Source organism: Rhea americana, unplaced genomic scaffold, assembly GCF_003343005.1.
Source record: "Rhea americana isolate MKP2758 unplaced genomic scaffold, rheAme1 scaffold_46, whole genome shotgun sequence".
NCBI lineage: Eukaryota > Metazoa > Chordata > Aves > Rheiformes > Rheidae > Rhea > Rhea americana.
In genome coordinates, this window is record NW_028186601.1 from 2333892 (window position 1) to 2356592 (window position 22701).

The 22701-nt window shown below is 37.0% G+C and overlaps 2 protein-coding genes across 3 annotated transcripts in view; both read left to right on the top strand.

Moving 5' to 3' along the window:
- LOC146589392 (ras-related protein Rab-10-like) overlaps positions 1-22701 on the top strand; it is a 60565-nt gene that overhangs the window by 12688 nt on the left and 25176 nt on the right. The window contains exons 4-6 of one of the 2 annotated variants that reach the window (XM_085316287.1): positions 887-976; positions 6369-6470; positions 14989-15751. In XM_085316287.1, the coding sequence (XP_085172413.1) occupies positions 887-976; positions 6369-6470; positions 14989-15063 (267 nt within the window). In that variant the 3' untranslated portion in view covers positions 15064-15751. Of the gene's footprint in view, positions 1-886; positions 977-6368; positions 6471-14988; positions 15752-22701 lie in introns of those variants that run through there. The other variant, XM_085316288.1, reaches the window with a different exon arrangement.
- The window catches only part of GAREM1 (GRB2 associated regulator of MAPK1 subtype 1), a 108808-nt gene continuing 108433 nt past the window's right edge, over positions 22327-22701 (top strand). The window contains exon 1 of the mRNA XM_085316286.1: positions 22327-22701. Within this exon, the coding sequence (XP_085172412.1) occupies positions 22584-22701 (118 nt within the window). The 5' untranslated portion in view covers positions 22327-22583.

Here is a 22701-nt window from a genome sequence, read left to right on the forward strand (position 1 = left end):
AAGCTATAAGAAATGAGACCACATTTGCATTAATTGTCATGAGACTGAGACCCTCAGCTTCTTCTATTTAAGCATGAAAAGTGATTTTTAATATTATGTTTTTTTTTCAACAAATATCAGTTTGCAAATGCACATTCTCTTGAGGAACTATTCCCTTGTCATTATTCTGGTGATGTGTAGTTATAATGGCTTATCTCAAAATAACACTAGTATAAAGCATCCAAGGCATTTTACCATCATCATGTATGTAATTGAATTAGTGGAACAAAAGCTGGAAACTAGATCAAAAAAGCTTGATTTTTCTTCCTTTTGAAATAAGTGAGGTTTAAAATTTAAAGAATCTAAGAATCAAGAATTTATTAAGAATCTGTTACCTTCTTTCAAGTCTTAGAATAATCAAACTTTTATGCTGAGTTTGAACATTTTGAACATGATCTTACTGTCTTTATGCAAAACTGAAACAGGTAATCTTTCACATAGAGCAAAGTTTGTCTTTTTTATTGTGAGTACCAGATGTAGACCTGACTGGTACTAATAGCTAATCCATGAACCAGCTACTGTAGAAGGTCAGTGTCTTTGAATTGGGACATTTCCAGCCATTTTAAAGCCACATTACACATTAAACACGTTCAGGCACCACATACTTTATACCTTAAGAAAAGTGTTACAAGTTATGTCCAGTACTTGTAAGTGGCTTTTTCTGCTCTTTGGAATCTTTGAATCCAAGATATCCCTGGAGTCCTGGCAACTGATGGAAAATAGTTCAGGACAAAATTTACCTTTTAAGGAAATAAAATGTTGAGGATTAGTGTGGGCTAAAGGTGAAGAGGTTTTGTTGTTTGCTTTTTTCCTTACTTGACAGTTATTAATGCTGGTTCTCTTTTAGAAAGCAGGTGATGAGGTGGACATAATACTGCTGGGCAACAAGTGTGATAAGGAGACAGAACGTGTAGTACCAAAACATAAAGGAGAAAAGGTATGCACTGATCATTGTTACTTTCTTCAGGTGCTCCTAAGTATCTCAGTATGTAAGTATGAGCTGTTAAATTAAAAAGGATATGTTTCTGAATTCCAAGCATTCTGCTAGGAATTGCTCCAGAATAACTTTTTTTTAACATAAGCAGAAATATAGTAAATAAGTACTAGTTGCTTACTTCAGAATACTGATTTTTATTTTGAAAGTTCAAATGTACTTATAAAAAATCTACCATAACGCCTAAATCTCTCTAGAGGAGTCTGCTTTTGCAGAGTATTGTTTTAATGTGGAAAACTAGAATATAACACATAATGCATTCTATATCGTTTTTCTGGTACCTAACATACCTATCAATGATTTCTTTTAGCTACAGCCTGACTCTAAAGAACTGTCCTGGCAGCCTGCACACTGTGATCTATRTTGACTACGAATAGCCTTTAATAATAATAGGTACATTTAGGGAACATCCAGCTTCCCTACTTTTAACTGTGATGTACAATTCTCATTACAGTGCTGTTTAGACATGCTGGCTGTGTTAGAGGAAGAACTGGTATAAGTAAGGAGTAATGTTTTGAACCAATGATAAATTGCTGTCACTGAGAACTAGGAGACATACTGTAACAGAAAAAATCATGATACTGACTAAATGCCCCAGTGTAGCTTGTAGTGTATACTGGTAAATTTTGCAGCTGAAAATTACATGCATCCATTGTAAGAAACTTGGACTGAGCACTTCCATTATTCATCAAAGCATGGTGAGCCAGGCAGCATATCCTGTGTTTGATGAAGAAAAACTGTTAATTCCTCATCAGTTGTAAAATTCCAGATTAAAAGAAAAATTTAAAATAACATCTCCTTTTGAACAGCGGTACAAACAGAATCTTTTGAAAGTTCATTGTTTGTTCACAGACTTACAGTGTAGGTGTATTGTGTCTGTTTACATGTAATGAGCTTGTTGAAATATATATATATCCTCTCACTCGAAGAGTATGTTACCAGAAAACTGAAGACTTGCTGGATGCATGTGCACAAGAGGGCAGTATTAGGGTTCTGCATACGGTATTAACCATGATATTTTCTGACTTCTGAGTACTTAACCAGGCAATTAGAATTTCACTTAACATTGTATTTTTTAAGAAACAAATCATTACCTCCTCACCAATGAGTCTGCTTTCTAGATTCCACCTGTGTTCTGAGGCAACTCTTCAGTTATACTATTTCTTCTTTTAATGTGATTTCAAAACACTAGAGAATCTGACTGAGCCAGCTAGAGAGAAAGATCCCATTAGCAGGGAGAGAGCTAATACTGTCTTCTCACTCCAAGAAAGAACATACCTAAATTAAGAAGGCAAAATTGTTTGATGCTAACTCTACAGTTAATAATTCATTTTAACATATCTCATATTACCCGATGAGTCTGAGCTGTAAGTATTTTTCTGTTCAGAGGCTTACAAAAAAGACCTCTAGATTCCCCGGGAATCTTTCCAGCTACAYTGGAATTGCCATAATAATCCATCATAACCGAGTGGCCATGATATCCCAGTGTATTGGTTAATTTAATGCCATTATTTTTTAAAAAAATTCCTTTTATAATTCTATGAGAATTCTCTCAACTTCTCTCAGAAGTTGATACATTTAATTTTAACACTATGTAGGATTTTCTTTTATTTATAACTTTTACTAGTTCACTTTGAGAAAAGTATGAACCCATTCTTCTTAAGCAGCTCTGCTGTATCCAAACCAATAACATTGTCTTTCTTCCTAAAAAAAAAAAAAAAAAAAAACTGAAGGTTATATGACTTGATAGAATGTGGCCATGTTACCCCTTATCAAATCTTCCTAACAGAAATAGCCAAAGAAAATATCCTACATTTACTTGCTTTTGCCATCTTCACTTACCTGATGTGAAAGCTGATTTTGCTGGAACAATATGAATGAAAAAATGTATTCCACAGTGCTACAAATATAGTAAATACATCTCTCTGATTCAGTCCCAAGAAATCATAGTAGCCGTTTGCTTAGAATTAGTATATTTTGAGTTAGGAGAAACGAACAATTGGAATTAAATTTGGTTTTGGAAGAGTTATTGGCATTATTTATGTTATTATTGTAAGTAAGATATGAGCTTAGTTCACTCAAAATGTCCAAACTATTCTCAAGGGTAATACAAACCTTTTCCAAGAGCACAAAAAATTTCCCCAGTACATGATTTCCATCAATTTCAAATGTATTCAGATATTTTCTTTGCTGATCTATTTCAGGATGCTCTCAAAGGTATAAAGAGTAGTTCTTTGTATTTGCCTTCTCAATTGCTACATAAGCGTATTAGCCAAAGCTCTGTTCTTATTTGCAATTGCTTTAATATTGGACTGTTGAGTTTATTCATCTACCTAAATTTGTAGAGATCTTGCCTGCCATGATACTTACCCAAATGCAAGGTGAACAGGAATAATAATATAAATCTATAAATCTTCCTTCTCTAGTATCATGGCATAAAGATTATTGAAGGAAGTTTCAAGAAAATTTGGGTGCATTGATAGGTGGAGGAGACAACATAGTAACAAATGATACAGAGAACGCTGAAGTACTGAACATTTTTTTTGCATTGGTCTTCACAGACAGAGCTTGCTCCTTGACCTCTGCATGTACTGGCACGGTTTGGGAAGGAGCAGGTCAGCCAGCAGTGGGAGAGCACCGCATTAGAGACTGCTTAGGAAAGTTGGATGTATCCGTGAGGCCTGATGAAATTCACCCGGTGCTGAAAGAGCTGGCCAGTGTGATTGTGAGGCCACTGTTGATCGTCTCTAAAAAATCATGGTGATCGGGAGAGATCCCTGCTGACTGGAAAAAGGCCACCCTGATACCCATCTTTTAAAAAGGCAAGAAGGAGGATTTAGGAACTCTAGCTGGTCAGCCTTGCTTCAATCTGTGGAAGGATCATGGAGCATGTCATCATGAGATCCTTTTCCAAGTACATGAAAGATGAGAAGATGATCTGGTATAGTAAACAGAGGGCAATTTGTGCTTGACTACCTTGATTGCCTTCTGTTATGCCAGGAAATGACTGGCTATGTGGACCAGAGTGCTGGGAGATGTTATATCCTGAATTTAATAAGGCTTTGGGCTGGACAAATGAACTGTTAGCTGGATAGAAAACTGCTTAGACTAACAGATGCAAAAAGCAGCAATAAGTTTCATTGCAAATGAGACAAAAAAGCATGTGGGAGTATGTTAGGAAGATAATGGACAGAAGATACGGGGAGATTATTACCCCTTTAGTTGGTGCTGACAAGGCCATATCTGGAATACTGTGTCCAGTTTTGGCTCTCCCATTTCAAGAAGGATGTTGAGAAACTAGGGGAGAGTACAGTAGACAGCTACAAAGATGGTTGGTGTCTAGCACAGATGATCCATGAGGAGAGCTGAGGGAATGGGTAAAGAGGTGGCTAAATGGCATTTATCAGTAGTGTAGTGGTTATCACATCTGCTTTACATGCAGGAAGTCCTGGGTTTAAGCCCTGGTGGAACCAGCACTAGGAAATCTGTGGAAGGTTGGACTAGATGATTTACAGASGTCCCTTCCAAGCTTACTGATTCTGTGGTGACAGTCTGCAGTAATAGACTGCAGCAGACTTGCAACTATGGTTGCAAAAATAACAGAAACAAACTCTTCAGTAGTGGCAGACAATAAAGCAAGGGACAGAGGCCACACATCCTGGCTTGGGACGTTCAGACTGGAGATAAAGAAACAAGATTCAGAAGGGTGGTGCAGCCATAGAAAAAGGTCCCAGAAAAGTTATAAATTTTATCTTTGGAGGATTGCAAGGCTTTTCTAGGCAAATTAAAATAGTTTGTGTTCATCAGAGTTTCCACGTAAGTAGTCTAACAGGACAGGTGTTACAAGACACAAAAGAGAAAAAAAAGGAATGTTTAATAATAGATTCTATATACTTTATATATGTAAAAGTCTTCTCCACTTTATTTTCCCAATATTTTTTATTATCTGTAAGTATTTTTGTTATGAACCACTATGCATGATTGGCTTGCACTGAGACTTTGGAATAGACAAGAGATTTTAATTTTCCTTAACTAGTTGTTGCAGTACCGAAAACMATTCATTGCAGTCAGCTGGAGTCTCTTATAAAACAGTTTATATGAAGGAACACTCCAAACCTCATCTTTATTTTTGAAATTATATTTTCTTACAGCATTTTTGAAAATAAAACATTTTGCATACTATTCTTTCCATCTTTAAATCTTCCTTATTATATTTTGACTAAAATTTTGCACACCACTATATATTTCAACTTGACAGTAAAAATTATACTTGTACTTCCATGCCTGATCTTGGCATTTTTGAAAATTTTTTTGTAACTGCCAAGTGCAAGTTTTTTTAAGTTACTTCTACAGCTCACTGAAAGCAAGCATAACTGCAGATATTAAAACTTTTTGTCCTAATGCAGAGGCTGGCTTCCAAATAAGTCATTAAGAAGTCAGTAATCACAGGATTTTGCATACATTTTAAATAGCAGGGTATTTTCTTTAGATGGGATCATCTTCTCTAGATGTGCTAAGAGAAGGGATCCTTTGCAAAGGAAGGAAATAGACTCTCCCAGTATTTTTTTTTCTGGGAGGCAATGATGCAACTGTTTTTCTTTCTACATGATTTGAACTGTATAAATTAGAAGGAAAAAAGTTCAGGACCTTCACAACCTTAAAAAGCTCTCTTTTTTTTTTTTCTTTTTTTCCTTTCATGCCAACACATCTCCAAATTATCTGTCAGGGAAATATACTGGGGGTAACATGAGTAAACTAATAACATTAACCAATGCAAAGTCTATGCTGCCCTTTTCTTTAAGTATTTACTCTCTTGTCCTGTCATATTTTTTCACATACATGTCTGTTCTTTGCTTGCTTATTATCTCTGTGCTGATCTCTTTTTTGGTAGAAAGCAGTATCTTTTTTTGTATTTCAWCACACCTCTTTTTCTACTTTTGTCACATTTCTATCTATACTTTTCTGTGGACATGCCATTAGTTTCCTCTAAATAATTGCCTAGGAGACAGTTCATTTTCAAAATAAATCAAAACACTGAGAACAGGCCCACTAGAGTTTGTTCTTTTTTGCAAAAAAAAAAATAGGCCAACAAACCTGTTTCTGAAAATATAAATATTTAAGAAGAAAAATTTAAGAGTTACTTGAAATTAATAAACTGAGGATGAATATCAAGTACCTTAATGAGCTGGCATTTATTAATCAGTTTATATAATATGTTAGAAGCTCTCAGAAGCACCTCTGTATTTATTGCTAATAATACTAGGAATTCTTTTTTTTTTTTAATACTGTTTTTTTCTAAAGACTCTTCATCCCATTGCTTACATTTATTTTTCAGCTTGCTTGGGAATATGGAATACCTTTTTTTGAAACCAGTGCTAAAGATAAYGTGAATATTGAGGATGCATTCTCAACCTTGACCAAAGAAATACTGGAAAAGGTAGGCTCCTTTTTTGAGTAGAGTGAGAAAGCAAGATCTTTTTCTGTCTGGATTGGGTAGACAGTCATAAATACACAAAAACTTTAGCAAAGCAGAGCCAGTGCTGCTTTGGCATCAAGTAATTRTATTTTTGAGGGATCCTGTAGCTGTTGCCATACCAGGGAATCTGGGGAGAAGAATCCTATGGAGGTGAACAGTAGAGGAAGGGAGCAGGTAAAATATGGTTCACGGAAGAGATGTAAATTAAGGAAAATTGTGTTTGTGGCTTTCTTATCCACATTTTTCTTTGAGGGAGGTGTTAATAGCTATAGAGTAGTTCCAGTTCTGTGCCAGGAAGGTATCTTTTTCCTATAGGTTTCCTCAGGATACACACTATGTAAAGAGGCTGTGTGCTGATGGAATGAGTGGACCTCACAAATGTTTTATCCAAAATTCATAGCTGTTTGTTCAGATGATATACATTAGTGCTGTTGAAATTATTATGACCTAAAGATTTGAGTTAATTAGTGATGGAATCAATTCTGTAGCTGTCTACCTAGGATGTGTTGGCATAGAGGTCCTTACTACTCAGAGCTGAAATACTTACATAGGACTGAATTATTGTTAATCAGCTATGAAAATATTTTGCATCACAATTTATTTTTAGACAGTAGAATATTATTTCAGACATTAATGAATGTTCTTCATGCAATGAATTATCATTGCCATTCATCATCAATATTAGTTATACAAAACTAGCCTTCCATTCAGAATACTTCTGAAGTCATAATAAAGATAAATGAACAAAATTACAGACACAGTCACAAGTTGCGGTGTTTTGATTAAGTAGCCATTGGGGATGGTCAGAATAATAGCTCAAGGCTGGACTGCTCCTAAATCAAGGTCCTGTCCTATTATACAGTAATATAAGCTGTAGTTGGTTATTTTTTTAAAAAAAATGCTTTTTTATGCTTTTGACTCCCTTAGCATGAAAATGAAACTCAGCAACTTACCGTCAAATACCATTTAGAACAGAAGGATTATAGCAGGTCCTTGAATAGCTGGCAAAAATCTCAAGTAAGATGATTCAAATTTTCTCATAAACAAAAAAGACATTGCTGTAAATAAAGAATACATTTGTTAGTGTGAAGCATGAAAACTACAAAGAMGTAACTGTGATCATAACTGTTGCAAAGACAAATATCTGTCAAGCTAATATTAATTTCTGCACAGTGCATTTTGGAAAGATTTGAGAGAATTCTCTGCAGCAAGTAGAAATGATATTTGGATATTTTTCACTCCTAGATTGCCTRCATCCATTTTACTTTAAGTGGAATTTCGTTATTGCTACTCATCTTCATGAAAATTCATGTTTTCTCTATGTGAATTTCAACATGAGTTGTATCATGTTGAAAATACTGTACTTCAGTGTGGCTTTAATTAGAGCTGCTTGAGACTACAATTGTACACTCTCTGTGCTTGTGTTTGCAAAATATGTCTATGAGGGTTTACCAAATTTGTCTCTAGTAACATTCAGCCTAGCTAGAAATGCTTGTAACCCCTGACGGGGCCTCAGTACATCCCAGTAGTCTGATGAATAATTTGCCATTTTTAGGGAAATGCATTTGGTGATTTGGACAAGGGCTCTTTCACTTCGGCCCATCTGGCTTTCCCACTGGCCTGATATGACAGAGCTCACAGTGAAAAAATAAATAAATCTACCACACAGTTTCATCATGGTTTTAAGGTTCAACAAAATAATTTGCTTGTTCACAAAACTGCGAAATCTGAATGTGCTACTTGAATTTTAACTTCCTTTAACTGAGGAAAATTTGGAGAAGGGAAAATGCAGTAAAAAGTGTGACCAGTAGCTGTGAAAAATGGCATGATAGATGCCAGTCTGAGATGACTCCAGTGGTATACCCATTCGGTAATACTAAAATATGTACTTGCTGATTGTAAAAAGGAGTTACAGCGTTGCACAGTATTTTGGCCCAAGACACCTGTGTCTGAGGTAGAAGGATATTGGGCCTTGCTTGCTTTCACAATGAGACTGCCTGCCCTGGACTGATGAGACGCTTCAGTGTAAGCATGTCACTGGTTTACCAGTCCCACGCAGGAAATTCATTTTAAGGAGCTCTCGAGCAAAGTCTATTAGGGTAATGGTCTTAGGAAATAGGTTGGAGTCATTCAGAAACAAGATAGAGAGATGGATAGATTCATACATACATAAACAGGCAGGCAGACAGTAGACAATTTTCAAATACATTGCAGTAGGTTTTATTAATCCTAGGAAATCTAGGATGTTTTATATATACACTTTTATTCACCATCTACAGGCCTGTCTTTATTAACTAAACTACAGAAAATGCTCCTGTAGATGGGAAGGATCAGTGTCCAGAGACGTAGGGCTCATCCAGAGGTAATGAGCTTCTTGATTCTCTTGAAATTGAGAGCAGTTTGTGGTGCAAAGGAGCATTCTTGATTGGAAAAAAAACATGGAAATGTGTCAGACTTAAAATTAGGAAGTCATTGTTTCGTGCTGCATTTTCCTGTTTGTAGAATGGTGATTTGAAACAACAGAGCATGCGACCTCTTCTTTTGTATTTTTACTTTTATTGGGCTTAAGATGGGAGAAAACTTCTGTATCCCAGGGATTTCATATAACTAAAGCACTACATAGCCTTTCAGATATTTATGATATATGAAAGCTATTCTACACTGGTCTCAGTCCTACCACTCTTAAATGGAAAGTCACGTTAAAACRATCAGATACTATTTTACAGCTTACATTAGTGACAGCTTATATCAGTAACAGCTAGGGAGTTGTGCTATTTTCTGAGAATGGCTAATTCATGTTTTTTCAAACAATCATTATTAACTATTTGATTTTATGGGAAAGGCTGTAGTGTCAATGTTTTTGTCAAGTTACCAAGTATTCTAGAGGTTTGCTTAGATASGTTGACAAATAACAACAATATTTTTACTTTTTCACTGTTCTTATGAGTCTGATTTCAGATATGTCTAAACCTGCTCATTAATAGATGACAGCTGTTCCTTAAAACTGCTTCTGGTTACCAGTGTAATATTTGTAATTATGAGTCAGTATATATAAAAAAACAACCACCCTCAAAATACCACCCATAATGCAGTTAGTATTTGCACTTTTGTGTTGTTTGGTTTAATGGCTGAAGAGCAGTAGGCTTCTCAAGTAGCTTTTAAAAAAATATTACAAGATTTTTATTTCTCTCTTCTTGGGTGTGGTGTTTGGCATTTTTTGTAAAGTGGGAGCAGAATGAGAGACACTATTTAACAAAAAGAAAAAAGAACTGAAGTTTTTGCCCTTTTCTTAAGACTGCTATAAAAGCAGCCAAAACTTATGTTCTGCCTACTTCCCAGAAATGATTAACTATAAAGATTGATCAAGTATTTCTTTTTTGCCCTCAGTCATGCTGCATAGCAAATAAAGCGTAGGCTTTATTTGTCCTTTATTTATCTTATACTGAACACAGAATATTTATTTCTTCATGAGGTTTTTCATAATACTCCTAATACTGTATTTTAGATCTATTTCAGATGTTTATCTACATAACCTTCTTAGTAACACTAGGTAGTATATTCTGCATTGCGCATATGGGAATCAAGGTACAGAGATTAAAGCAAAAAGGGTAAATGGTACCAACTGACTTGGTGTTGGARGAATGTAAGGCATAATTTTATTACGCAGTCTTATTTAATTCAAAATAAAGTCTACTTTGGATATTGAATGAGCCAGATGTATTCTTTTGGAAATGGTAGCATATAATTAGGTCTTGAAAATCAAAACTTAATCATAAGGTTTATTTAAGTATATGGGATGAGACTCATCTTAGCATGCAACCTTAGCCAGTTAAAATTTAGGTGACCAGTCTAGTGTAATTGTCTAGCATCTTCTATATTCAATGGACAGAAACTCAAATTTAGGATAAAATCATGTTCTAGAGGTGCTTGCCTTTCCATTGATTACAGAAGACTCCATATCTCAAACTATATGATTTCATATGATTAAATGAACTCCCAGTCTCAAGGAAACKAAAGTTATACAGTGGGCCTTTTTTCTGGCTTTTATCTCTGAAAGATTTTGACTTTGCAGCCTGATGGTGCTCTTAACATACATTTTTTTCAGGTGGAATGATACTAATTCTTAAATAGATGATAAGTAGGGGGAGGATTCTGATTCTAAACACAGTTGTCAAGTTAATGAAGTATCTAGTTGCAGTACTGCATTGTTACAGTCTACATGATATTAACAGAAGAGGGAGATAGAGACCCACACTTTGCCCACACATTATAAATATTCTAGAAATTGTGGAACAGCAGGATTTGGGAATAAGGAGTGCCATTCCAATTTCTTGAAGAGAATGTTCTGCATTGGTTAGATCCCTTTGTTTCTGACTTCTTATCCTCTCCTGCCCCTGTCTCTGCCCTAGAGAGATCCTTTTCTCTGATAGGATATCCCTAGCTCTTGCTGATACTTCTTGTGCCCTGTCCTACCCATTCCTGTTGTGAAAGGAGAATCTTGTATTTTGAACAAGTAATTTCATCTCTAGAATTACAGAAGAAAATACAAAGAAATACAGGCCAGGAACATGGCAGGACCGATTTTAATAACGGAGATCTCTCTACTGACGGTTCAGGCATAGAGGTTGCATTAACTTAATTGCAGAAGAGTCTTTACCCTACTTTGCCTTTCTTTGCCAAGCCTCACTATTAAATATAAACAAAATAGTTATTAACTATGATCATTTTATCATTAGAGAGAATAAAAATCCCCAGAATGTAAACAAATTACAAATAATAGTAACTTCAGTTAAAGTCCATTATGCCTATTTCTCTAAATCAGTCTTCCAACAGGTATTCTGGGTCTGCCTTTCATGGGAGCATTGACATACATAGGGTAACTCATAGCAATCTATAGCAAACTTTGTCTCCAAAATAATGAAACCCATACAAGGTATCAGAAATTGATGCCAGAGCAGGTGAACCATGTTTACTTTAATACTGGTAATTAGAACAGTTTTTCAGCAAGCAACAGGCAGCTGGTGTTAACTAAGATGCTAGAAGGCATTCAAAGAAATTCCCTAATTTTTGGATGATATTTCTCTTTGCATATCAGCTTAGCTTTTGTTCCCTGAGCAAGAACAAGCCAAAAACATTTAGGATACCAGTCATCTCATCAAAATTTAGCTGTCTAGAAGTTAGGTATCTAGTGTCAGTTAGTAATTTAAACTCTCTTTATAGTTAGTGAAAAGAGACAGAAGACTGTGCGGAGCGGTTCATCCTGTCTGATCTTCTCCACTGACATTGCAGAGAGCTTAAAAAATTGGCTTAAACAAATGTCTGTCTGTTATGTGAGACATGTCTGCTGTGCTACTCAATAGCAAGAAATAGTATTTTATAGCAGTATACTTCAATGTCTCATCGAAATCACTACATGGAAAAATGACATCTGTCTCTTTGGTGGTATTTTCAAAACTCCAATTTGCCCAAGATGTTGAAGTGGGAACTTGAGCATCTTGATACTGTTTTGGTTCTTCTCACCTTTTCACTATTTTCTGTTGTTTGTGGGCTGGTTTGTAGAGGAGTGAGTTTCAACAGGTTGAGTTGAAATGTGAGCTAAAACGRTAAGTGCTGTGAGGGAGGGAACCATGAACCAAGAATGTTGCCTGCCTTGTTCTCTCCACTGGGAGGAATATGCATACCTCCCATCTGTAATTTCACAAGAGCAGGCTGCCGCCCCTCTTCCGAGACTTCACTGAATTTGAGTACTGCAGGGGATTGCTTGGGACTGCTGTTTTATCGGTTCTGCCATTTCTGCAGGACTCCTGGTATCTCTTCAGATTAYGAATATGTACGTTTTAAATGTATGCACAGCATATTTGCTTAAATGAATCCTAAACTCTTATTTGCCTTAAGATCCTATGTGAAAATGACTCATCAACCTGAAGTGATCCTTAAAGCATTCATGTTTAAATGGTTTTGAAAACAAACTATTACCTATTCTTCATTTGTGGAGAGGTGGTTTTTGTCTTTCTGTCCTAGATAGTTTATCGATTAACTATTATCAGATAATGAATTTACAGTTAATATGAACAATTTCAGTGTCAAATAGGTTTTGCCATTATTAATCAGTTATAGAATTAAGGATCTTTGCTATACATGAACAATTTGTTAGCCACCCAGAGTACTATTAAGCAGTAAGATATCTGCAAGTAAACATCTTCAGCATTTAGGGAATATATGTTTTACCCCTTTAACTGGAAGCATGACATTAGATATAACCTGAAACATTTTAAAATTACCTGTTTTCTCTAAAGTTTCCCTTTCCCTTGTGGAAAAAAGGAGGAATGAATCAAAATCTACTTAGTTTATGTCCACAATAATGAATGCTTGGTGTTATTTTTTCTTGGTCCWAATAAAGGGCATTTTAAATTTTCTTTTGTACCGTTTTCTTCCAAAGCTTTTTCACRGAATCTTTAAACCAGAGTGGTGCAGTGCTCCTTAAGAGGACAAGGTTATGGTAGTTTACTTTTGATTCTGTCTTGTTCCCTCTTTTCAGAAAGATTTTCCTATTTTATATTTACAATCTGCAGTTGCAGACTCTGTCAAATACTGTCTCCATTTAGCACAAACCATAATGGTGAATGCCTGTATTCAAGCATCTTACATGATTGCATAAAAAAATAAATCAGAAGTTAAAGCTGCATGTCAGAATTTATGTGAGAACTTTCAAGGGWAATAAAAATGATGTTATCTTCATTGGCTCTTGTCACTCCAATGGAAAAGTAAAAGTACATGGGCTGTATTTCTTCATCCATCATTTATGTGTCACTAATGGTAAGTATTTCTTAAAATCAGAAAATAACAAACAGTCATCAAGTACCCTATAGTCAGAACAGTAAGTTTTAATAATGTTACAGCTTTGGTGTCCGTATTGAGGTGTGGCTGCTGTGATACCTTTCGTGCTCTCTGTTCCTACCTCATCCATCACTTTGAATCCCTTCCCTTGTGTTTGATCTTCTCATCCATCACCAGGAGTCTTGCTGAGTCCCTGCAGTCCCAGGGGTCACGCTCGCTCACTCACTCCCTGGAACAGCACACAGCACAGTCCTGTTAGTATACACACAGAGGTAGAACACACAGCTGTGAGAGAAAAAAACCCCAAATTTCAAGTGTTGTCTCCAAAATTTGAAGTAGTGTTAAATATTCCTAACCACATGGGGTGTAAGAATTATTTTTATTTGGGGAAACCTTTTATTTTTCCCTCATTTTGTTCTTTGAATCAACTGAATAACTTGAGGTGAAACTTTCTGGATATAGTCAACATTAGACTAGCATGTGACCTATCATACAAGTAACTTCTAGATTCTAAATAATGATTAGAATTGTAGTACATKATGCCATTATTTCCAATTTTTCTTTCCATACTTTGAATTTCATGAAATTCCTGCTTAGATAGCTGTCCTTTCTGGAAGCTTCTCTGTATTGTGAGAAAGGAGGCTAATAACTGTTGGTTTTGGGTTGAGAGAGGAATGTRGTGAATCCAGTGGTTGTGTGTACTTCTCTGTATATCATTACAAACTCGGTAAACCTGCCAAGAAGAATACAGGAGAATGGAAAGTGGAGAGGTTAAGACTTCTTTTTCCCAGGCATCTGGCACTCTGTATCTTTGTGCTTGAATTTGGAGTTCTCTGTTCATATTTTTAGTGTCCAAAGTTGCAACATTTACTCATCCTGTTTGCATAGCTGGTTTAGATTTTTTCTCTGGTCAGCATTCATTATCTAGTTGAGTTGATTGCCAAAAGGAAGAGTCCTTTGTTGCTGATCTTTTTAAAATCTTCTTTTGCAATTAGCAAATAAGTGTTTTACAAGGGTGGAATGCTATTTTGATAGCTCTGTCTTGATAAGTTGAATTGTTTGCATTTGKGTGTATTCCTGGTTTTTAAATACTGGCAAGAAAATGTAGAGAATTAAAGTAAATTTCACAAAGTAAGTTAACTTCCTTCATAACAATTAATAGTCTATGCCTTTTTTAATGGATGTTGATGAGCTGTATCTCCCCTCCCTTTAAACTAGATTATTTGCTCAATACTTCAAAGATTAGTTTAGCTAACAGCAAATTAGTGAAAACTAGTGTAGTCAACAAAAATGCCTATACATTTAGAACAATTCCTGTGAGCAAAGACTTACAGGATCACTTCATATGGTTTGTACTGTTTTCTCAAAAGACATTTTCTATCCTCTGTTACCTTCAGAGTCAGAAAAGATTTTTGAAGCAGCTATAGAATATAAATATATCAAGCTGTGACTTGCATGGGCAACAGTCTCCATGTAATTTGTTAGAAAACTGCAATCTTTCATTTAAATATCAAAAGGAAATATACATCTAATGGTCCCACCAACTTTTTGGCATACTAAAATATACATGAGAAAATTCAAGCTGTTCAACTATTGTATTCCAGTTGTCTTAATTATATGTTTGCTTTTATTTGTCTTACAGAAATCCTGTGTATTATATGACTTAGATGTTGTGGATCTAAGTGAAAGTAAGAAGAGAACTTGCTGTGCATTGTGATATCATCTGTTATTCCATTTTCTCTTCAGAAAATRTTAACTAACACAAAGGATGTTAAAAATGAGCCTGTAGTCCCAAAACACAGTATTTAGGCATCCTTTGTAATATACAACCTTGACTGCCAAATGTTTTGACGTTTTATATACTATTTTCAGAATTTTAAAGTGAAGTTAAAGTTATCTGACTTTTGAATGTGACAGGACAACATTTGTGTACAAATGTTTGCACAAATTAAATCTAAATGTATTAACTTTTTTTATTAAAAAAATGTATCTTAATATTTTTGTGTGGTTTATACCAGACTTGTGATGAACAGTGACATTATCATACATGCAGGCTTCTAATATATGAAATCACTTACGCTCTTCCCAAGRTAACATCTCCTTCTGATATTTACCAGTTCGTTAAGTAGTCCCCTAACATAACATTCTGGGGATTTTTGGCTTTGTTTCTTTCATGTCTGTTTTAGAAATGTATGTGTTACTTGAATGCACTTAGGCAGGTTGCAAAGGTGAAGGCTGAAAGGAAAGAAGAAACTATGTACAATATCTGTATACAGTTAGTGGGCTTTCTTTAGAGAACGGAAAATATATAGAAAAATGTAATTCAGTAGTCATTCTCTTTCAGATAAAAAGTTGTTTTATAAAATAATTCAAACAGGTTTTATCAGCATCTGTATTTTCAAGTGTTCCATTAGTTTGTTTTGTTGTAAATGATAATAAAAAGGTATGCAGTGTGCATTTTATGTTTTTAGGTATTAAATGTGTTTGTTTTCTCAGAGTATAAATACATCAAGTATCTAAGTCTGCTCATTGGATTGCTTTTCTACTCATATATAGCTAACTTCAGTGGAGGATATCAGATTTTAGTTAAATTTAATGAAGGCAGAATCAGTTTATTTTTCTTTAATTAAAAGCAAACCCAACACAATCCAAACCTGCAGGACACCCACAAAGCAAACACAAGTTGAGAAATGTGAAGAACTGTTGTGATTATATTGACTTACTATTATTGGTCTAGGAGATGTGATTCTTCCTGATTATTAGGCTGTTATACCATTTGTGAATGAGTAATACTACTGTGCAAAATCCCATTCGGAGCTRCCCGAACACATCCAGAGTAACTCCATTGGCTTATTGTCCTAGAAAGTTACTTCTCTCCTGAAATGTCTCTTTTGAGAGCTGTTCTCAAATTGTACTTATAATCAATTTTGCTGTTGAGACGCTGAGCTCAACTGAAAAGCACTTTCTGAAGCGCATGGGACCTGAAATGCATGAGCATGCCAGCAGGCTATTGAGAGGTAGGCAACTTAGTATGCTTACAGGTGTGTGATTTAGAAAGGGCTGCATACTTACAGCTGCTTTTGAGACTACTCTTCACAGCTAGCGTAGACAGAATTACTGAAGCTGGCATTTGGATCACAATCTGAAAACAAAGGATAATCCCTGCCTTAGATGCAACCATAACAAATGAAGAAAATAGTGCTGGAAGAGATTTCAAGAGTCTTTCAAGTTCTTCCTCTTATCCTAATCCCAGATTAGCCGTATGTGCTTGGCTGTAGGAAGATGTTTGTGTGAAGACTAGTGATGGASATTCCACTGTCTCCCTGAGTAACTTACTGAGTAATCCTTACTTAACTGATTTTGCAAGAAGGAAGTTTTCCTAATACCTAAACTAACTGGTACATAKAGAAAGCAGTTTCGCTCTTTCCTCTTTTTGTGTGTGAATACCGCTGTCCACCCCCATCTCCTCTTTAGACCAAAGCATTCCAGTCCCTGCTACCATTCCTTATAGTCTAAATAGTCTAAATCCTTTGCTGTTTTTGTCACTTTCCTCCTGATATTTTGGAGTTGGTCCTCAACTGTCCCATAGTACAGAGCTCAAAACTGAACGCCATATTCCAATTTAAATAGTAACTGCTGGATAGACTAAAATGATGTCTTCATTATCTTATATGTGATACTCCTATTTATGTGTTCCAGCATCAGCATACGATGATCTGACATTGCTCACTGTTCAGTTTGTGATCCAGGATGTCTCTTTTCTGAAAAACTGCTTTTTCATCCTGCTACTTACTTGTGTCTTCATAYGTGTAGAACTTTGTATTTCTCTTTGTTCAGTTTCATTTCATTTTCTCCAAATTGCCAAGATCCTTCTGAATTGTTACGCTGCACTCCAGCATAGTTGGAGCCTCTTCCTGAAGATAGGGTCKTCAAATGTTAGTAAGTATACTCTATATAGTCATCCAAGATGTTGAGTAAAAGTACTGAATAATTCTGGACCCAAGACAGATTTCAGTGGAACCCCATTTGATACATCCTTCCAGCTTGAGAGTATAAATTATTTTGAAATAATTTTGCACTCATTTATATACTTCTCTAGGCCATATTCTTTTCATGTAAGAACATTTTATATGAAGCCCTATGATCTTCACTCTTTCTGCCCTATCCACAAAGCCCGTTACCTTCACATAGACTGATTTGAGATTGTTATTGACAGAGCCATGCTCACTGTTACTTCTCATCTTTACTATCTAGGCAGTTACAAATGCTTGGATTACCAATTCACATCATTTTGAGGAGTGGAAATTAAGCTAATCAGTCTGCCAAGCTTCCTCCTTCTTTMCACCCTCTAGGAAGGATGCAATGGTTTCCCTTCCCAATTTTATGGAACCTCAGTCATCCTCTGTTGATTCTTAGAGATAATCAGTAGCGGCTGTAATGTTGCTTGAAGCCATTCTTTGAGTACCCTAAGGGATTTCATCAGGTCCACTCTGTTCAAAAATCTTTAAGTATTTTCCCATCTATTTCTTCATTATTCTAGCCTCAATTCTTAGTCCTTTGTCAGTAGTGCTAGTATCACATCTGCCTTCTTAAACTGAAAACTGAAGTTTAAAAAAAGACATTTAGGATACTGTTGTCTCAGCATCATCAGTGATTAGATTCCCTCCATGGAATCACACCAGCTTTTTTCCTTGGTCTTCTCACTGTGTATTTTTCCAACCTTCTTGTTATCTTTTAATTCCAGTTGTCTTAACATTTTGAGACTTTATCTTTCCGGTGTTGTCTGTACATGTTCTATATATTTATACATATTCATACTTTAGTAATTTGACCTACTTTCTACTTTGTTTCAGGTCACTGAAGATCTTACAATTCACCAAGTAAGTCTGTTATTTCTCTTCCTCTCCTTCGTCTTGATTTAATTTTGCAGTTTTGCCTTCAGCAGTGGATCTTTAAGGAACTTTAAACTGTCTTAAACTCACAGAAGYTTAGCTTCACTGAGTTTAGGTCTGCATTTAGTTCTTTGTTTTTATTATGCTGTTTTTTTCTCCTCTTAAGAATGAAACTCACGATGAAAATAAATTTATAAACAGAGGGTCAGATTGATCAGTAATTTTAATTTCTTCTCGTAACTGATCAGATTTTCAAAATTAGTAATTACTTTTGTACATTATTCATTCTCTGTTACTTGTGGCTTAGGTGCTGTCCAGTTACTGGCCCAGCCTAAGGAGGTACAAATATTTAGGTTCCCAAGCAAAAGCAAAGGTTTGCAGGACACCCCACCTCTCCTTCACTTAACACTTCAGAGAGCATTATTTCTCTCCTCTTTGCATCTTTTGTTCTCCTGCACTGAAACAACTTCTGCCTTTTTCTGAGCGTAGGCACTGGGAGTATTCCTGGTCTGTGTCCACAGGAGTGTGCCACACTCTGAATAGACAGGAGCAAAAAAACAAAAAACAAACAAACAAAAAAACAGACTAAACAAGATACCAAAGTGCTACACAGTGTGTTTGGGGGCATTTATCCAATTAGAAAAAAAGACTGTAAGTTGAGAGCATTATGTTCATTTACTTTTGAATTCTTCTGAAGCTGGCTGGATGATAGTGTCACACAAATTTCTATTGACAGAATTTTTAGAAGAAATAATGGTCAAAAGAGGGTTTGACTGGAAAAAGGAGGATGCCTCTTACACTGAAATAGAAGATAAAAGATGAATGTACACACCAGACCCTTGAGTCTCTTTACTTCCTTTACAGGAATGGCATTTTCTTTCAGAACATGAGATACATGGACATCAACTATACCAAATATRCTGTTCTTTTTCCACTTTCCCCTCTTACCTCCAAGAAAAGTTTTAAGATCAGATTCCGAAATGAAAAAATGAAATGAAAAATGGAAATGAAAATCAGGTCTGATATAAATGCAAATCACATGCAGGAGGAAGAAGGGCACTTCTTTTTTTCTTTGAAGTATTTATTTTAAAGAAAAACTGTCTGAAATGGCTCCACAGCTAGATGTGAAATTTASTGTATGTCACATAATTTTATTTGATGTATGCATATTAAAGTGTAAAGCAAATTACCATATTCATACTAAAAAAGAGTTTGAACAGCTCCATTTCAAATGCTAACATAGATATGAATGGATGATGATCTGAAGCACTTCAAAATTTCTTTTACTAGCAATGGAAAAAATATATTAGAGATTTTATAGCCTCCAGTATAGCTGTGTTGCTAAAGCAACATGAAATGTAGTCAGTTCAAAGCATACKTGAGAACAGTTTCAGGAATTTTTCTGAGTCCCCCTGCCACTACTTACTTTTATGGCTACAATTTCCTTTAGATACAAAAGGACTATCTCTGAATGCTGTCTGAAAGACACATACACAAAAATTAAGGTATCCTAAATGACTGAGGCCCTGATCCTGAAATGGATCTGCGAATATTTATTTCTGTAAAGGTTTATATTGATTTCATTAATATTTTGCAGATGTGTAGGAGACAGTATAGAGACAGTAAAGGTCTGAGGCATAGCTGAACATCAGAGAAAAGATTTTTATCTAAAGCGTTAATTATACATTAAAACAAGAAATAGGCACATATGTGCTTGTGATCTGAATGCTGTATATGTAATACTAGAATACATTTCAAGAAGGTTCACCTATAGTATAGTTAGGGTACTTAACAAAGTCACTCTAAGAGTGTAGTGAAACRGTTAATTACTAATAAGCTTCATGATGTTAGTTTGCTTAGAAATAACTAAAAGAAATTTAGTCTGTATCTAGAATTTACGTTTTACAAAATGCTTTGCGTTCCAATAGAGTGAGTATGTTAGGTTTCCACAATTAGAAAACARATAAACACGGTTATATGAAGACAAGCTTAAAAGCTGTATGACATATAAAACTGCCTAAAGAAGGAGGAGAAACTAATCTTCAAAGAAAAAATAGCAATATCTATTTCAAGTGTGAAAGATACATTTCTTCCTAGAAAGAATTGCATGATGTTTGAAAGAAGCATTTATTATGAGACTATATCCTGGAATTAATGCTGGCTAAGATCATGTTTGAAAACAATTCTTGATAGACTAGTGCTTCAAGTCTTTGTGAATCCCGGACTGAGCTGATCTGCTCTACTTTATACACTGCATCCACTAACCTTGTCAAACCTGAAAAAATTAAAATTATTCTTTTGTTTTCCTTGTTTCACATAATGATGCTTTTAGCTATTATATCACTTTGCACTTCAGTAGCTCCATTCACTGAAGTTGTTCAAAGCACTTTGCAAACTCTGTAAAAAGGATGCAGTTGCAAAAAAAAAATTTTTTTTATGTGGATATTTTTGATAATAACTTAAGATAAGTAGGATCTAACAGCACCATAACTGAATGGACAGAACTATGTTTTTTCATAATTAGTGCTGGGAAATCCCTGTGTAGCTAAAGTATGAACACACATCAGGATGGGGTTCAAACCAACCCAGATGTATCCAACGCAAGCTGACTTGGGGCTCCTGTGACTCTGTGTGCAGCCCGGCTTCCACAGTCTTTGTGTCATGGTGGAGAGCATGCGTAAAGCACCAGCTTCCTTTTGCCACGGAGCAGAACAAGAGCGTATCTGTGTTGGCCCTCCGTGTGCCTGTGGTGCTGTTGGCACCAGCCGTTAACAAAGACGCTCAGCAGGGCTGGCTCCTTTGGAAGGCACGTGAGGAAGGCACRTGAAGGCCACGAGAGCTATTCGCACTGCACTTCTTGCGAGCTATAGCCCAGCAACTGCCAACTGTCTCAAGACGGATACCACGGAAGACAGATCCTGGAGAGAGAGCTTAGTTGTGGATGTTTTCAGTCATTTTATAGATCATTGGAAAATATTTTTATAATTTTCCTAGTCAATCATACAGCCTTAAGTATTGCAGAGTAACAAAATTGGCAGTTTTGATACAAAAGTGAATTAAAGTAAACTCAGCACAGTACAGCGTGGGTATGCTGTATATACAGCTCCCCCTCTTTCTAGTCTGACAATCTGGAGATATAAGACCTATCATAGAAAAAATCCCACCAGATTAAAAAAAGAAGATCATATAAGACTATGTAAACCATTTTGAAAACAGAACTAGTGGCTGATTTAAAATTTTCCTGAAGCCTGAAGATCGCCAAATACCCAATCAATGTATGTAATACTTGCATGTGCAATAACAGTAAGTCAAAGATCTTGCTCTAACTTCTCTGCATTACTCTTCATACTTWAAATATTCATTAGTGGCTCAAAGGTGAGAACTGAAATAAAGAGGTACATAATCAAAGTTGTAATTTAAGTGGATTTTTCTTTATGCAGTATGAATTTCACAGGCAAATTACCTATGGTAAATAGAAGACAATGCAAAATACCTGCTCAAAACTGCTTTGATGAATGAAGTGAAACACTTTATCTATTTATGGTAAATTTAAATGTATAAACAGGTGGATTTCCCTGTCCTTCTGCCTCCTTTTGTTTATTTTACAGGGAAGTAGCACATGTAAATCCGTGCGCTTGAAAAGATGCCAGAACCTATAAAATGCGCACCAAACACGTTAAAGGCATTTATTAAATCACGCATATCGTCTTACTTCGTGCAGCGTTACGGTCTCCCCGCAGCCTCGCTTTCCCAACCCCCGTTGTGGGCACTGAGCGCTCCCAGCGCTTGCGAAGGTCAAATCCCGCCTCAAGGCAGCGGCTTCATCCTCCCAGGTGCGCCCGGCCTGCCCGCCGCCCGCCCAACGGCCGCCCAACGGCCGCCCCGCCAGCCGCCGCTCCTGCAGGTCGGGCGAGCGGTCGGAGGGTGGAGTGAGAGGGACAGGCTTGGCGGCGGCTCCGGCGGCAGCGCTCCGCCGCCGGCGGGCGGGCGGGCGGGCGGCCCGGCACTTTCCTTTTTGGAGCGGGGAGGAGCGGCAGCTGCGCAGGCGTTTCTCGCACCCTGTTGATTAGTCAGTGCTGGGATGGCGCTTCCTGGGCCAGGCGCGGCGGCGGGCAGAGCGCCGAGCGGCCCCAGCCGGTCCCGGGGGGCGGCGGGAGCAGCCGCCCGGCGGGCGGCCCCCTCTGCGTAGCCCGGCTCGGCATGTCCCGCGGCGGCCGGCGCTGAGCGGGCGGGCGGGCGAGCGAGCTCCCTGCCTCCGTCCTTCGCCGCCCGCCGCTGGCGGCAGCCCCCCGCCGGCGCTGCGTGTCTGCCTGCCCGCTGCCCAGGCCGGGCGGAGGACGGGAAGATGGACCCCGGCCCGCCGCCGGGCTACAGCCTCAAGGAGGTGAAGTGGAGCGCCGTGGCCGTCCCCCTGGACCTGCTCGTCAGCACCTACCGGCTCCCCCAGATCGCCCGGCTGGACA